General features: G+C 39.5%; 1 protein-coding gene and 1 long non-coding RNA gene across 4 annotated transcripts in view; one reads left to right on the top strand and one right to left on the bottom strand.

Moving 5' to 3' along the window:
* The window catches only part of LOC121728822 (glutamine-dependent NAD(+) synthetase), a 29380-nt gene extending 22508 nt beyond the window's left edge, over positions 1-6872 (top strand). For all 3 annotated transcript variants that reach the window (XM_042117123.1, XM_042117125.1, XM_042117126.1), the window contains exons 8-13: positions 1290-1438; positions 1827-1982; positions 2631-2845; positions 3292-3514; positions 5543-5719; positions 6661-6872. In XM_042117123.1, the coding sequence (XP_041973057.1) occupies positions 1290-1438; positions 1827-1982; positions 2631-2845; positions 3292-3514; positions 5543-5719; positions 6661-6774 (1034 nt within the window). In that variant the 3' untranslated portion in view covers positions 6775-6872. The remainder of the gene's footprint in view (positions 1-1289; positions 1439-1826; positions 1983-2630; positions 2846-3291; positions 3515-5542; positions 5720-6660) is intronic.
* A 3927-nt stretch (positions 6873-10799) lies between these two features.
* Positions 10800-13384, bottom strand: LOC121728886. Its single transcript, XR_006035883.1, has 3 exons — positions 13277-13384; positions 12874-12901; positions 10800-10871 (listed from the first exon to the last, which is right to left on the bottom strand). It is a non-coding gene; the product is annotated as an uncharacterized LOC121728886 (long non-coding RNA).
* Positions 13385-17194: the final 3810 nt, after the last annotated feature.

Raw genomic sequence — 17194 nt, forward strand, 5'->3', positions numbered from 1 at the left:
GGTAAACACTGAAAATTATTGTTTTGATATTGTAAGAGACAAGTTCTCTGCCAAAATTTTTCCCTGATTGATGACAGGAATCTACTAAGGTAGACATGTCTGGTTTAAAGTTTGTATAGGTTTTTTTTATTTATTTAATTTGGGGCCGTCTATGGGCTCTGCGCCCATATCCTTTTTTTGCTATCTTTGTATTGTTTTTCGCACCAAGGATAATTGAAATTTGTTGTTTGTATACGTTGTAAAGAAGACCTTATTTTAGCAAACAGTCAGATTGAAAAACCCAGATTGGTTTTTGCTAAGTTATTTGATAATTTAATTTAAACGTGAAAATCTCGTCTACTCGATCATACAACGATCTGAGTTCATGTCCCGCTAGAACATTTCAAGAAATTGAACCCGCTTTAGTTGTTTATTTTTTCCTTCTTCGAAAATCGAGCTATAGTATCCGTCGTGCTCAGAAACCTTTGCGGCGGCACTCTGAACATTCAATTGTTTAATTTATTTATTGAATTTAATGAAATATTTTTTAAATTAACGTTATGCAATCATTAATTCGACATTAAATGATTTTTTTTATTTTTTTTTATGAAAGAAGGGGGCAAACGAGCAAACGGGTCACCTGATGGAAAGCACCTTCCATCGCCCATGGACACTCGCAGCATCAGAAGAGCTACAGGTGCGTTGCCGGCCTTTTAAGAGGAAATAGGGTAATATGGGAGGGTAGGGATGGGAAGGGAAGGGAATAGGGGTGGATAGGGAAGGGAATTGGGCCTCCGGTAAACTCACTCACTCGGCGAAACACAGCGCAAGCGCTGTTTCACGCTGGTTTTCGATATTAATAATATAGCATAATATATTGTTACGTGTTAGGGTTCGAAGGATTTGGAGAGAAAGACCTGCCTACTATCTTGAAGACTTTATTTACTAGCACTAGGTCCAAACACTAAGCATTAAGGGTGTCCTAGGTCGTAGCCAAGTCGTAGGTTTCACTGGTGTCACTCTTGATCACTAGTTTTCACTTCGAAGTCGCCTCGAAGGTAGCTCAAACTGATCTGAACTGGCTCGTCTCCGTGCGGCTATTTATATGGGCCCAGACAAGTCTCAGACTATTTCAGAAAGTTCCTTCCTTTCGCACATGTACCCGGTCCACAGTAGTTCATCTAATGGCATCTATTATTGAGTAGGCGGTTTCATGTCGTCTTTGTTCTTTGAGTGGCTCCACTGGTTGACGCTAGATGGCCGTAGTTTCTTTGCGCTTTGTGTGTTCGTAGCACTATTGTTATGTTTAGATAACCAAGTTCTGTTCGACGTGCGCAAGATCCTGTGTCAGTCGGACTACGCGCCGTCGGACCCCATGGAGCTGTGCAACCGACTGCTGGTCACCTGCTACATGGCCACTGAGAACTCCAGCCAGGAGACCAAGCAACGCGCCTCGCAGGTACTACACACTTAAGTCGGGTCGGATTATGTGAATGCAGTGTGAATGTTTTTATACTAGCTAAAAGCCGAGCTTTGTGAGGTAATTTCTGCGTGGTAATAATCTTGAAGGCAGTTTTTTTAAATAAATATTTTAAAAGTAATCAAACCTTGACTGACCGATGATAACACATCTACATATTAATAATCCGGACGGACAGACAGACATACTTGACGAATCTATAAGGGGTCCGTTTTTTTCCATCTGGCCGGTGTTGGTAATGTTAAAGCACAAATCAATAGGCGTGATAGTTTTTTCGTAAAGTGTACCACAAAATATGTGCTGAGGTTGTGGGATACACTAGGGCTCGCTTCGCTCGCCCTGATTAATAAAAGCTGTTATTTTGCAGCTGGCGAGCGAGATCGGCAGCTACCACTTCCCGGTGGTGATCGACTCGGCGGTGAGCGCGGTGCTCGGCATCTTCACCGCCGCCACCGGCCTCGTGCCCAAGTTCCGCGCCCAGGGCGGCTGTCCCCGACAGAACCTCGCGCTACAGAATATACAGGTGAGACAGTGGGAACCACTCCTGTCCCCTGATCGTGTAGCTTCGGTGAACACGAACTTCATTGCTTATCATCGTAATTTTGACGTTTGAAAATTTTAAATAACAATTTAAAAAGTTGTGATGTCAAAAATTTTTACGTGTCTACTTTTTAAATTGCGTTTTAAAAAGTTCAAACGTCTTTATTGTAACTTTAATAAAGTTCATTTTCATTAAGGTTGGATATAAGTAAATAAATAACGATGGATTGTATTGTATTGAATATGAAGATGAGGGATCTAGAAAATAATAAAATAAGTAACTGTTAATAGTAAAATAATAAGTAACTAAAATAAGTAATATGTTTTATAGTGATTCTCAATACCTTTTAGAATTTGATACCTTACACGTAGTATAATTACTTCAGAATAAGCAGTCGGTCAATACAATTGGAGTCATAATAAATAGATAAATATAAATACGTTTATTATCTCACCACAAGAGTTCGTCAACCCCATGTTATGTTGTACACACATAACAAACTTGTCACTGATTATGTATATACTGGTTATTTATACTAGGCGAAGCCTGTATTTCAGGACACCAGGATCACCAGACTAGTTAAAAGTATTCATAATAAACGGATTGTACATGTATGTGTGTATCGTGCAGGCGCGGCTCCGCATGGTGGTGTCGTACCTGCTGGCGCAGCTGATGCTGTGGGCGCGCGGGCGGCCCGGCGGCCTGCTGGTGCTGGGCTCCTCCAACGTGGACGAGGCGCTGCGCGGCTACGTCACCAAGTACGACTGCTCCAGCGCCGACGTCAACCCCATCGGCGGCATCTCCAAGACCGACCTCAAGGCCTTCCTAGTGTACGCCAAGAACCGGTCAGTATTGACCATTGTCACGCGCTATATGTCAATCACATAGGTAGTTATTTATGCGATTGACTGCTCAATGTTTACGTCTAAAATTTCAAAATTAGTGTCCAATCGAGGAAACGGGTCACTTGATGGAAAGCAGATGCTACCGTCGCCCATGGACCCTCGCAATATCAGCAGAGTTGAATTATCCGGACCGCCACCGGAAAATATATTTTAATAAACGTTTATTTTGTGTGTTATTTTTAACAAAGACCGAAAGATCAAAGGTGTACTGAACAAATGCACCGCACCCGTTGCGGCTATTCGTACATTCGATAATCCTACTATTAGGATAATCGAATGTACGAATAGCCGCAACGGGTGCGGTGCATTTGTTGCATTGTCGAATAGTTGGTGCATTATCGAATGTACGAAGAATCGAAGTATAGACTTCGAATTTGAATTTACAGGTTCTTCCTACCGTCGCTATCGGAGATCCTGGGCGCGCCACCGACGGCGGAGCTGGAGCCACTGGCCGGCGGGCAGGTGGCGCAGACGGACGAGGCGGACATGGGCATGACGTACGCGGAGCTCGCCGAGTTCGGCCGCCTGCGCAAGACGCTCAACTGCGGCCCCTACTCCATGTTCCAGAAACTCGCGCACGCCTGGGCCGGCAAGTGCACGCCTCATGAGGTGAGTGCGACTAAAGTATACAGGGTGCCTTCCGGCCAAATTTTTTTAGGGCTTTTTATTTTTTTTTAGGGTATCATTAGGTGTTTTATAGTAGCCTAGTAAACGAATGATTCTGCTTGGAAAAGTCGAAAGCAGAATTTTTTACTTTGGTACCTTGTTTAGACTAGTTAGGAGATAAACATACAAAAAGTCCTGACCCCTCCGAGGTGAGCCCGATGGAGGGGGGGGCAAAGAAGGTCCCGTTTTATGGTTTTTTGCTTACTCATCATAAACGGTGCTTCGTACGAAATTCTCTTGTACTACATAATAAAAGATAATTAAATTCTCTACAACTTTGTCCTTTACACTTTGTATCTCCAATCATTGCCTCGCTATGCGCTTCTAAAATTGGCTGAGTGTGTTTTTTAGGGTTTCGTACCCAAAGGGTAAAAACGGGACCCTATACTGAGCCTTTAATGTCTGTCCGTCTTCCTGACCGTCTGTCTGTTCATCTGTCTGTCCGTCTGTTTGTCGGTCTGTCTGTTCGTCTGTCTGTCCGTCTGTCTGTCCTTCTGTCTGTCCGTCTGTCTGTCTCCGGCTATAACTCAAGAACGATAATAGCTAGAGAGTTGAAAATTTCAGAGAATGTGTATTTCTGTTGTCGCTATAACAATAAATACTAAAAACAAAATAAATTAAATATTTTAGGGGGGCTCTCATACAACAAACTTGATTTTTCTCATACAAAAAACAATAAAATGTTGAATATCGAACCTTTGCCTGATTTTTTCGTTTAATATCACTTTGGAGAAATTGTTTATAATTAGCAAAACTAGCGCATGGTGCAATAATAAAAGGTGTTTTTTTATTTCTTAGGAAAAATAAAACACCCTGTATTATTGTACCATTCGCTGGTATTGCTTATTATAAACAAATTCTCCAAGGTAATGAGGTACGGTTAAATCCAGGAAAGATTAGATTTTTTAAGTTTTATTGTTTTCCCATACATTTCTTAAAAATATGAAACAATATACCAGACGGACATACAGAAGGACAGACAGACGGACAGACAGACGGACAAACAGACGGACGGACAGATGGACAGACAGACGGTCAGTTTTGAAAATCGGCCAATTTTAGAAGCTCATAGCGAGGCAGTGATTGGATATAGATACAAAGTGTAAAGGACGAAGTTGTAGAGAATTTAATTAGCTTTTATTAAGTAGTAGAAGAGAATTTCGTACGAAGCACCGTTTTTGATGAGTAAGCAAAAAACAAAAAAAACGGGACCTTCTTTGACTTTTAGTATGTTTATCTCCTAACTACTCTTAACAAAGTACCAAAGTTAAAATTTCTGTTTTCGACTTTTCCAAGCAGAAGACCCCCATTTTGGGCATTCGTTTACTAGGGTAACTTTTGGGTGCTATTTTTCAACATTTTAGTACTGAGTTAGTACTGAGATTATAAAAGAAAAATACGTGAATTTTTATTTTTAACAAGGATCAATATATCGAAAGGCCGGAAGATATAAATATATATCTTCCGGCCAAATGTCGATATGATTTCGAAATTTCGGTATAAATAATTTTAACAAACGAAAATACTACTTTCAATAGTGTCTCCTTATTATGGGACCACCTGCGGAGTAGTCCTCTTTCTAACAAAAAAGGAACATCAAAATCGGCTCACAAACGGCGAAGTTATCTGCGAACAAACATTTTCTCACAAACCCTTAACATAGTAAAAGGAGGGGAAGTAAGTTATCTTCATACAAAGGGACCGCGCGCGGCTTGTATGTGTGCGCCATAGTATCAATGCGTCGCCACGTACGGCACACAACAAAATCTCGGCCAGTTTTATAAGGCTCGTACCGCCGAGATTTTGTTGTGTGCCGTACGTGGCGACGCATTGATACTATGGCGCATACATACAAGCCGCGCGCGGTCCCTTTGTGTGTGTAACTTACTTCCCCTCCTTTTACTTTAATTAACTTTTAGTTATCATATAATCTCTCCATGTAATAGAAATAAGTTTGTGGTCGGTTTTCAGGTGGGCGAGAAGGTGAAGCACTTCTTCCGGTGCTACGCGATCAACCGGCACAAGTCGACGGTGCTGACGCCCGCCTGCCACGCCGAGGCGTACGCGCCCGACGACAACCGCTTCGACCACCGCCCCTTCCTATACCGCGTGCACTGGAACTGGCAGTTCCGGTGCATCGATGACGCGGTACGTGTACCACGCTTTTAGGGCTATAACTCACCGGGACGCCATCGCGACGTAGCCAGTGACGTTACCATGTCACCTTTACGTCGCCGCAAAGCCGGTGTTTTTAAACATAACTTTAATGCGGGCTCTACTCTCGCGGCGCGAATTGCGGCCGCGACTCATGGATGCTACGCGCCGTGAACACGATGCGTACAAATACGAAGCCGCGAAGCGCAAATACGAAGCTGCGAAACCCTCCACACTCGCGGTTCGCGGCCTTTGTGGGCTTTCACGTCGCGAGTGTAGAACCCGCATAAGAAAACACCGCTTTGCGAAGGCCGCGAACCGCGAGTGTGGAGGGTTTCGCAGCTTTGTGTTTGCGCTTCGCGGCTTCGTATTTGTATGCATCGTGTTCACGGCGCGTCGCATCCGCGAATCGCGGCCGCAATTCGCGCCGCGAGTGTAGAACCCGCATAAGGGCTCCCTCACGCGAGCGAATTCGCATTGCATCGCAAAAATCTGCGACAAAAGTCATAAAATGATATTTCGATGCGATGCAATGCGAATTCGTTGTTTTGTGTGGGAGCCCTAAGGCTGTTTATCATAGACGGACAGCAAGTTGCAGTCGGGCCGACTCAACGCGACCGAGCGGTCGCGTTGAACTCTGCACCGACAGCTCAAGAACTGCTCGAGAGGTCCGTGTATTGCGGATACGAATTTAGTATGAAAACTGCAGATCACCGTGCGGCAACCGCATCTTGCAGTCGGTCTCTAAAAGCCTTGCATGCTTTGCACAGTTACCGACAAATAACTTTATGAAGTGACCTTCTAATTCGACATCCAGGAAAGTTGCGTTTTACGCTTCCAATGCGGAGTAGGAAGTCAGGAATAGAAAGAGACAGGGCGAGAGTGATTGCGTGGCGCAAGTTTCAGTTTTTAATTTTTTGATGTATAATTTTCAGGTGGCACAAATGTCGCAGGAGCGGCGTAGCGTGAGTGAGGCGAAGCAGGAGGCGGGGCAGTCCAACATCGGGCACTTCACCGCGCGCTGCGAGAGGAAGGGCGTGCTGATATAAACTGCCCCATATAAAAATACGAATACGTACCTTTTTATACTTACGAAAACATTTCAAACTAAACTAACTGCCGCACTCAGAGTGGAACATTAATTACTTAAATATAATTAATTCAAAATTTTGACATAACCCCATACATTATCTGTCAAACTCTTCATTAAATTGAAGGTTAATCGTAATTAAATGTCTCTGAGTACGGCGGTTAGAGATGCTGACCACTATTACCGCAATCAGCAGTAATTTTATTTTTTTGTTGTCATACTTTGCCTGTAACTAAATAAAGCACAAATATGTTGTAATTATTGTCTTATTATAACCGCCGTTGAGTGTATATTTATTAAAATATACACTCAACGGCTGTTATAAATGCTGTACCTACCTTTCCAAGCAAACAGATCCCTATACTAAATTACTAATAGATTAATATTGTATTGCAATAAATATAATCAGTTCTCAAACTTTTTTGGAGGCGGAACCCTTTTAAGCTGTAAGTTGTGACAATTTATATATAGCTCGCGGAGCCCCTAAAAGGCCTTCGTACAGACACTGGCCTTTGTTTGTCACTTTTTGAAGGAGAGAAGGGTGTGGGGCCCAGAAATAAAATGGGGCTTGGAGGGTGATTTATTTCATCAGGATGCATTTTAAATTAAAATAATGGGGTACGCTAAAATATAATTTAGACAAAATAAGTTTGGGAGCCTCTGCCCCGAGATATTACACCTTTCTTAATCTATTACACCCTGTATAAAGGGCAATGAATGGGTTTTGCTACTAGAATAAGAAATTCAAGTTATTTAAAAGTGTTTATTTGGAGCATTATTTCGTTACAGAAGAAAAATAGAATTTATTTGTAGAAATTGAGATTCTTCGGCTTGAATTGCTCGTTGAATGCGCTGAAACCAATACAAAAATGTTAGTTATTTAGAAATTAAGTTTTGCAGTTTGTTTTGATGATTTTGGAATCATTGAAATTTGAACCCTATATATTGGGTACACCGTACAACCAAATAAAGCAAGGACACCCTCTTGACATGCTGCTATAATGTGTTTTATATTCTTTCATAGGTAATAATTGATCATTGATTTATAATATCAGTCTGATAATATGTACGTCACTCTTGTATTCCTTCGGAGTTTGAACTTGAGACAAGACGCTTGAGTCCGATCGACAGATTGCAAATAACAAATTAATAGCCGAAGCTTCGGCTTCGGCCGCCTTCGGCCAAAAAAAGACCTTCGGCGAAACCTTCGGCTTCGGCCTAAAACCCGGCCGAAGCCGAAGCTTTGCCGAAGGTCCGAGCAACCGTCGAAATTGAACGAAATACTGAGTGCACTTCGTGAGAGAGCGATGGACCGGACCTTCAATATTGAAGTTTTGAAATAATTAATTGTAGCTTGTAGACATATTGAACACTAGCTGTTGCCCGCGACTTCGTCTGCGTGGACCGCGTTAATAGCGCGCGGTGTCAACAAAATTTGTCAAATTTAAAAACTTTTTAAAACCCTGGCAAGTGGTACCCCTCTTAGGGCCGCGCTACACCGGAATGGCAGCGCTGAAAGTGCTCGCCTCGCCGCTGCTATTCCGGTGTAGCGCGGCCCTTAATTAATCAAAATACCCAAGAAGAGAGAGAGAAGAAGAGAGATTAAGAAAAAAGGGTTGTAAGGGGGTGAAAATGCGTAAATTTGTTCAAATTAAGTTAGTTCCAACAATTTATAATAGATGGCGCCGTGAGTCTTCTACATCGCGCTGACGCTTGCTCAAAAGTCTTTCTATAAGACGTGGTATCATCTTACATTTAAGTTTCGATTTTTTTCGATTGTTATATCTATTCTACGGTATTAAATAACTCAGTACTTTATATTCTGTGTGTGACGTAACCTTAAATCTATCAATGATAAATAGTTTATGGGTAAAGTTGTGTAATTGGAGGGCTAAATAAGCTTTAAAATTTGGCATAAAATATAAAGTTTAATATAAAAAAATGAAATACTTATTGTGTGCACACTGCACAGCTCTATTGATTTAAGGGGTACCAGGGTTTTTTTATAAAAGCTTTTGACACCAATTTTGTTGACATCGCGCGCTATAAACTGAAGTCCACGCGGACGAAGTCGCGGGCAACAGCTAGTAATATTATACATAAAATATGTTTAAGATTTTTGAAATTTTTTTTTAATACACATCCAAGACCCAGGAACATTGAAAACTTTTTGTTCCGCCTGCGGGACTCGAACCCAGGACCCCCGGGATGAGCGCTGGCCACGCGCAATGCGAATTCATTTTCATCGATATTTTCATGGAAATAAGATATTTTCCCACATCAAAATGTAGCCTATGTCCTTTCTCAGACTCTAGAATAACTGTGTACAAAATTTCATTGCAATCGGTTCAGTAGTTTTGGCGTGAAAGCAAGACAGACAGACAGACAGACAGACAGACAGACAGAGATACTTTCGCATTTATAATATTAGTATGGATAGTATGGATTAGAAATGCAGTAGGAGTTCTATAAGATAAGAAAGATTGATTATTATTATACCAAGTGATTATATTATTAAACATAATATTCTAACGTATTAAAAACTATAAACAAAAACATACTAACAACTAATAAGTATGATTAGTTCTATGGTACAATAAAGTAAAAAATAAAACGCCATCTGTTGAATCGTATTAGAACTAAAATGTTCATTGCGTCGATATATTTCTGGATTTTTATAATATTATACATAAAATATGTTTAAAATTTTTGAAATTTTATTTTAATACACATCCAAGACCCAGGAACATTGAAAACTTTTTGTTCCGCCTGCGGGACTCGAACCCAGGACCCCCGGGATGAGCGCTGGCCACGCGCAATGCGAATTTATTTTCATCGATATTTTCATGGAAATAAGATATTTTCCCACATCAAAATGTAGCCTATAAAGGACATAGGCTACATTTTGATGTGGGAAAATATCTTATTTCCATGAAAATATCGATGAAAATAAATTCGCATTGCGCGTGGCCAGCGCTCATCCCGGGGGTCCTGGGTTCGAGTCCCTAGAATAACTGTGTACAAAATTTCATTGCAATCGGTTCAGTAGTTTTGGCGTGAAAGCAAGACAGACAGACAGACAGACAGACAGAGATACTTTCGCATTTATAATATTAGTATGGATAACTGTATTTAAAAAAAAAAGATAAAACCGACTTCAAAATTATACATAATTGAGAATTAAAACTCCGTATCTCCAAAAGTACTAAACCGATTTTGATGAAACTTGCACTATTCCCTAAGTTGAACAATACCTAGTACAACTAAAAATTATTACTGAAATCGGAATGGTAGTTCCAGAGATATACGAACACAAACATAAAACATACATACATACATACACTTGTAATTTGGCACATTTGTTCAGAGGCTGATATAGATTGCAGACTTACCTACATAATTACGAAAATTGGGCATGGCAATACATACATACGCGTCGAATTGATAACCTCCTTTTTTAAGTCGGTTAAAATTAATTAAGTACTGAGAGTGGAGCGATTAAGATTAAGAGCGATTAAGCTATAATTACGTAAAGGCAAAAAGGAAAATGATTGTCATAGCGCTTGCTATGACCATCATTTTCCTTTTTGCCTTTACGTAATTATACCCCTGTAAAACCGCCATTCTGGTACAAATGACCAAGAATTTTGTGTCAGTACTCAGTATCTCCAGGCCTAATACCGAATTTCAGCAAAATCGGTTGAGCGGTTTGTGCGTGAAGAACCAAGAGGCAGACAGACACACTTTCGTATTTATAATATTACTTAAATAAATAAATAAATCTTTATTTCAACCCCACACCAGGTCATATTTTTAACATAGAAAGTACAAATAAAATAAGTACCTATCTACCGTATATTAACTAGTATGGATTAAGTTGATTTTAGGTCACGTTACCTAAATTATCGATTTATCTGTAGCTCCTGTTTTACAATAATAGTATCTGAATATACTGTACCTGCTAATTTTCTTTTTATCCTGTAAAGCCACCCACTGCATTTGTTGCTACCCCGGCCGCTGCTCCTGCTATCCCGGTCGCTGCGCTTAATGCTCCTCCTGTATTGCAGCAAACTTGATATTAAAGTTGAGTAGGTAGGTACTAGGTACCTACTAGGCTACCTAGTACCTACTACTACAGCGATGCGTGGTTGCTTAATGCCCGCGACTCCGATGCTTCCAAATTAGTTTTTCGCGTGGGTTTTTGTTTCCTTTTTAGAACTCGATTGAAAAACTGATAGTTTAATAAACAATAATTTATAAAATAAATACAGGTACTTTTCATAGAAATAAATGATGATAACATATTTACTTATAATTTCGCAATAGAGTAAGAGCCAGCGACAGCACCTTCGTCATTTTATAAAAACCGGCCATGCGTGTCGCGCCACGCGCAATACAGGGTTCCGTAGTACCGCTAGTTTTTGATAATTTTTCTATGGTCAATGAATGTACATTTATGACATGTTTTACACCACTAACAACATCATTACAGTTCCGTTCAAAGGAATTTTAACGAAAAGTTCCTTTATAATAGCCGAATTTTTTATTAGCCTTATCCTTTATATTAGCCTTTATAAAAGTCCGCCGGTGAGGACAAAATTTCTAACATTATGATTAAGCAGGCTTGTCTAACGGCTGGATCAACGATTTTAGAAGTTTTCAATAAATGTATTGCAGAAGGCACGTTCCCAAAAATTTGGCGAATCGGCACAATTAAATTAATTCCAAAAGCCGGTGATAAGCCACCTGACGACCCGAAATCTTACCGGCCTATAACACTTTTACCATGTTTAGGTAAATTATTAGAACGGCTAGTTGTGCCCTGCCTTTTACCAGGCGGGCTGAAGTTTAATAAACAGCAATTTAGATTTACTGCCGGAAAATCGACAGTCGATGCGGCAATTGAAGTCAGAAAAATAGTGAACTCATCTGAATGTTTTGAAGTCTTCTTAGCCGTGATAATTTTCCTTTTAAATTCAGCATATTTCCTACTCCCGTGAATTTTTTTTACATTTCCAGACCCAACTGTTTAGCGGGTAGAAGGGGGAGGGACACTGGACTCAAACGATTTTTTCGACTTTAAAACTTCATATTTCACAAATGGATCTCTAAATCAGAAAATGATCTTTGAATACTCATAATATTTAAAAAAAACCTACTTAACGACACCCCACACGATAGGGTGAACGCGAGAAAAAAATCGTCCTCGCTTCATGTATAGGGTAGGTACCATAAAAATATATTTTTTAATATTTTGTCGCCATCATCATTATACGTGCATTCATGCCAAATTACAGCTTTGTAGGTCTTATAGTCTCTGAGCAATACCGCGGACAGACAGACGGACAGACGGACGGACAGATAGACAGACGGACGGACAGACAGACAGATGGCCAGACCGAAACTATAAGGGTTCCTTGTTGACTACGGAACTGAAAGTTTTTCTGTATGAGTTACATGAGTTTCGGTCGCGGTTGCTTTAAGTTTAGGAGGTATCCAGTTCTGAAGCTACCTAACCTTCGATAAAGTATAAGAGCGTCCTTAATAATCTATTTAAATATAAAACTCAAAGGTGACTGACTGATTGACATGGTGATCTATCAACGCACAGCCCAAACCACTGGACGGATCGGGCTGAAATTTGGCATACAGGTAGATGTTATGACGTAGGCATCCGCTAAGAAAGGATTTTGATAAATTCCAACCCCAAGGGGTTCAAATAGGGGATAAAAGTTTGTATATAATAATACTTCTTAGCGCGGGCAAAAGCTCGTATATAATATAACGCCTTAAAAGAGCGGCTGCCGCGCGAATGCCATTTGTATAGAAGTCGCGCGGCTGCAGCGCTGCTGCCGCACTGCTTGCGACGCGACGTAATGTGAAGGCAGCATTAAGCTTAATTTTTATCTTATTCTCTCAGGGATAACTACAATTTTCATCTTCCACTACCGGAAATTTTGACAATTACTTCCCACTCCAGACATCGATAAAGTTTGAGGGGGTCTAGCAGTGGTAAATTATGTAGATATAACTACATAGACATTATAACTTTACTCACCAAGAAGTTCCAATTGTGGTGCAGCCATCTGTAATGTGACGTTACTCAATGTGAAAATTTTGTTGTAATGTAGACAACGTTTCTTCTGAACCGGTTATACCTACACACTAACACTTCGGTCTCTTAAAGAAAAGTTGTGAAAAAAGTAGTTTAATTTAAATTTCACATTAGAATCGTAGCGTGCCTTGCCCTATAGAGCATAGTGCCTAATGCTTGTCAATAAAATACAAGATAAAAGTACTAGATAGTATACTTAGTAGGGACGTCAACATGATCCAGGGGGGGCGGCCCCCCCCTGCCCCCCCCCCCTCGGTACGCCCATGAATATAGGTATGTACTCCATGGCGTTGATACAAATTTAGTAGAGTTCAAAATCATTGGGTAGCCGGTAGGTGTAACTTACGATTTGGGCGATCAATGCGCAGATAACCAAGACGATGAAAAGTTTCTCCATTTTGACGACGTGAGTTTGATTTTCTTGGCCTGTAGAGTCTTGGAGTAGAACTGTGCTGAATGTTGATAATCTCGCTTGAGATGGTATTTTATACTGTCGAACGATTTGTTTAAAGAACAAAATAATAATACATGTATTGTATAAACGACTTCAGCTGTGAAAACATAATATAATTGCGTCAACATAGGATATAGTAATATAGTAATAGCTAGCTATATATATATATATATATATATATATATATATATATATATATATATATATATATATATATATATATATACACATACATATATACCTACATATTATATATATATACCACGCGTACTACATACTATATTTTTTCATTATTATTTTTGCTTATATATACAGGATATAACAAAAATAAGTGATAATACTTCTTTAGGTTGTGTACATGTTTCTTGTAGAGAGTTCACTGTGAAAGTAGCAGCGCTGAAAGACAAAATTTTTTTTTACTTTTGTATGGGGAAACTCGTGACGCTCGGGCCCTTGCCCATACAAAAATGAAAACATTTTTCGTCTTTCAGGGCAGCTACTTTCACAGTGAACTCTCTACAAGGAACACGTACATACCCTAAAGTATTATGACTTATTTTTGTTACACACCGTATATACGGGTCGCGCGCGCGTGACTTGCCCCCGCGTGCGCTTCTCCCCCCGGGTCACCCCCGCTCATTCCCCCTCGCCGCGAGTGACCGTTCTGCAACGATTTTAAATGTGATAAAATATGTCATACAAAAAAAAAAAAATTTTTGTTTAAATGGACTCTCCTAATGATACTTAAACCTTGGAAAAAAATTGGCAGGAAGGCTTAATTGCACCCTGTATATTATAAAATTATATGTAAGTAATAATACTATAACAATTTTGTTTCTTAAGCCATAATAATAAAATAAAAAATAAAAATAAAAAGCTTTTATTTCTCACTAATTACATAATATTTCGTTAGTAACAGTTAAGAGCATTAATGTTTGTGTTAGTAAGAACCCCTCGCTTCGAAGGTGAAGGCCTCCTCTAGAGTTTTCCATGCTTCTCTATTTTTCGCTATCTCCATCCATCCTTCGCCAGCTATCTTTATTATGTCGTCAGTTCATCGAGCTATAGGTCTCCCTCTCGTTCTAGTGCCTGTACTTTCCATGCTGTTGTTGTTTGAGTCCATCTATTATATGTCAGTCTCGAAAGGTGGCCCGCCCAGCGCCATTTGAGTTTTTTGCAGTAACGGAGAGCGTCTGCTACTTTAGTTCTTTTTCTTATGTTTCTGTGTGCTATTTTGTGTATTCTTTTGATATTTAGCAGACTTCTCTCCATACCTCTTTGACACGATCTTATTTTTGGCTTGGTCTTAAGCCATAGAGAATATTATAATCACTACGTTTTAGGTAAAGCGTGAGCGCAGCACATGCATGTCAATGGTTTTTCAGTAACAAGCTTTTAATAGCTCAAATTTTCAGTAGTTTTGGTTTGTGACGACGCGGACGTCTGTGGCTCAGTTGGTGAGCACATTGACTTCGTTTTGCATTCGATTCTTTAGTTAGGTATCGTGTGCATTGAGGACTTGTTCCCGAACCGGCGGTAGGCAACGTGCCAACGTATAGTCTAGACTCTAGACATTCAAAAAGTGTATTTTCAACACCAATTGTAACACCATTATAGAGCAAAATTAGACCAAAATTTGTATTTTTTGTTTAACCCTTAATTTTTTATTTTTTTACACATTTTTTTACACATATAAAACTAAGGATTGTGTGAAAATTCAAGTACTTACCTGTGGCTGTTATTGATATAGAGCAAAAAAGGCCAAAAAAATCACGTTTGTTGTGTGCCCCTTAAATATTAATTTTATTTTGTTTTTAGTATTTGTTGTTATAGCGGCAACAGAATATGCACAATCTGTGTAATAAATATGCGTAATTACAACTCTCCACCTATTACCGTTCTTGAGTTACAGCTGGAGACATACAGACGGACAGACGGACAGACAACGAAGTCTTAGTAATAGGGTCCCGGTTTTACCCTTTGGGTACGGAACCCTAAAAAGGATTGTAGCTCTCCAGCGCACTTGTCAGGTGGCTCCTGAAGCCAGGAGGCGGCCGTGTAGCTCATCGTAGCAACCAAATATTTTAATCGGTATCAATATTTCTGTGTTTAACCCTAAATAAATCGTGACGCATGTTGGAAGAAAACAAAATACATGTTGTAACAAAACTAAGTGTAAAATGTAGGGTGACTTGACTGACTTGACTAGGGTTACTTTTGACTTCTATGTTTCTAATTTAAGAATCTAACCCAACGTCATGAAATTGCCTCTACAATATAGTCATAAGGTAACTTTCAGCGCCGCTACTTTCACAATTCTATTAAAACATAAAAGTATTATCACAATAATTTATTTTGTTACACCCTGTATTATATAATACATAATTATCGTTTATTCTATACATACATAATATTATAAAATAAAGTCGCTTCTTTTTCCCTCATGTCCGTTTGTTCCCTTTAATCTTTAAAACTACGAAACTGATTTTGATGCGGTTTTCTTTAATAGATAGAGTGATTCAATAGGAAGGTTATAAAGTGTAATAACATTCATTAAATAGTGGAGAAATACTGTTATTGTTGGGGTTTTTATTGTGATGTCGTTAATAATTACATTTTTTTCCGCTTACATTGCAAACGCAGGCTGAACCCTACGAGATTTATCAAAATAATGTACCAAGTATTGTACACAATGAAAATATCTATAGAAAATTCCGCGATGGTATGTCTATCTCTTATGGATATCCCACAATAACAGTTTTACTTTTTACGACAAATAATGGCTAATTTTCGAAGCAATTTTAATAAATACAGCATTAATCCTTATCCAATTAAATATCTCAAATACATTATTGGTTTAATGTAGATCTATCCCTTTACAGCATATGATTTTAATGGATAGTTTCAAAGATATTACAGATTTAAAAATTGCGGGACGTAGCTTTTACGGGGGTAATGCGGGCCACGGCTAGTAATAATGAATTTGAATCAAAACTGCTGAATCGATTTTAATCATTTTTTCAGTGGCTATAAGTATAATATTTTATACCTGTGCGAAGCCGGGGTAGGTCGCTAGTTAAAAATAATTGAAACGCGTATTGTTGTATATTTATATAGCAACAATTAAGTAGAATTTGACAATATTTGGAGACCTTGTTTAAACATCTGGTGGAAAATTTCGGTGCGATACTTTCTGACGGAACTACAGTAGCCATGCCGTTTATGCCTAGGCTGGCCGCATGTTTTCCGTACTCGATTTCCGAATTCGTTTTCCGCATTCGAATGCATGGAATTAGTAGAAAACACCTGACTGAAAAAACTGACGCACATCATAGTACCTACATTGGTATTTCAATAGATATATGGTTTTAGTCATTGAGTTATGTACGTAGTACTTACATCTTTTTTTATGAAATAAGGGGGCAAACGAGCAAACAGGTCACCTGATGGAAAGCAACTTCCGTCGCCCATGGACACTCGCAGCATCAGAAGAGCTGGAGGTGCGTTGCCGGCCTTTTAGAGGGAATAGGGGAGGGTAGGAAAGGGAATAGGGTAGAGGATTGGGCCTCCAGTAAACTCACTCACTCGGCGAAACACAACGCAAGCGCTGTTTCACGCCGGTTTTCTGTGAGAACGTGGTATTTCTCCGGTCGAGCCGGCCCATTTGTGCGGAAGCATGGCTCTCCCACGTAAAACTCAGTGGTTTTAGTTGTTTTTTTTTTCAAATAGGATCTATGTATGGGAAATAAAAAAATAAAAAAGTTTATCAATTCTTTACTCGAACATACAAATACACATTTAGTGAAACAT

This window comes from Aricia agestis, chromosome 7 (genome assembly GCF_905147365.1).
Source record: "Aricia agestis chromosome 7, ilAriAges1.1, whole genome shotgun sequence".
In the NCBI taxonomy this organism is placed as follows: Eukaryota; Metazoa; Arthropoda; class Insecta; order Lepidoptera; family Lycaenidae; genus Aricia; species Aricia agestis.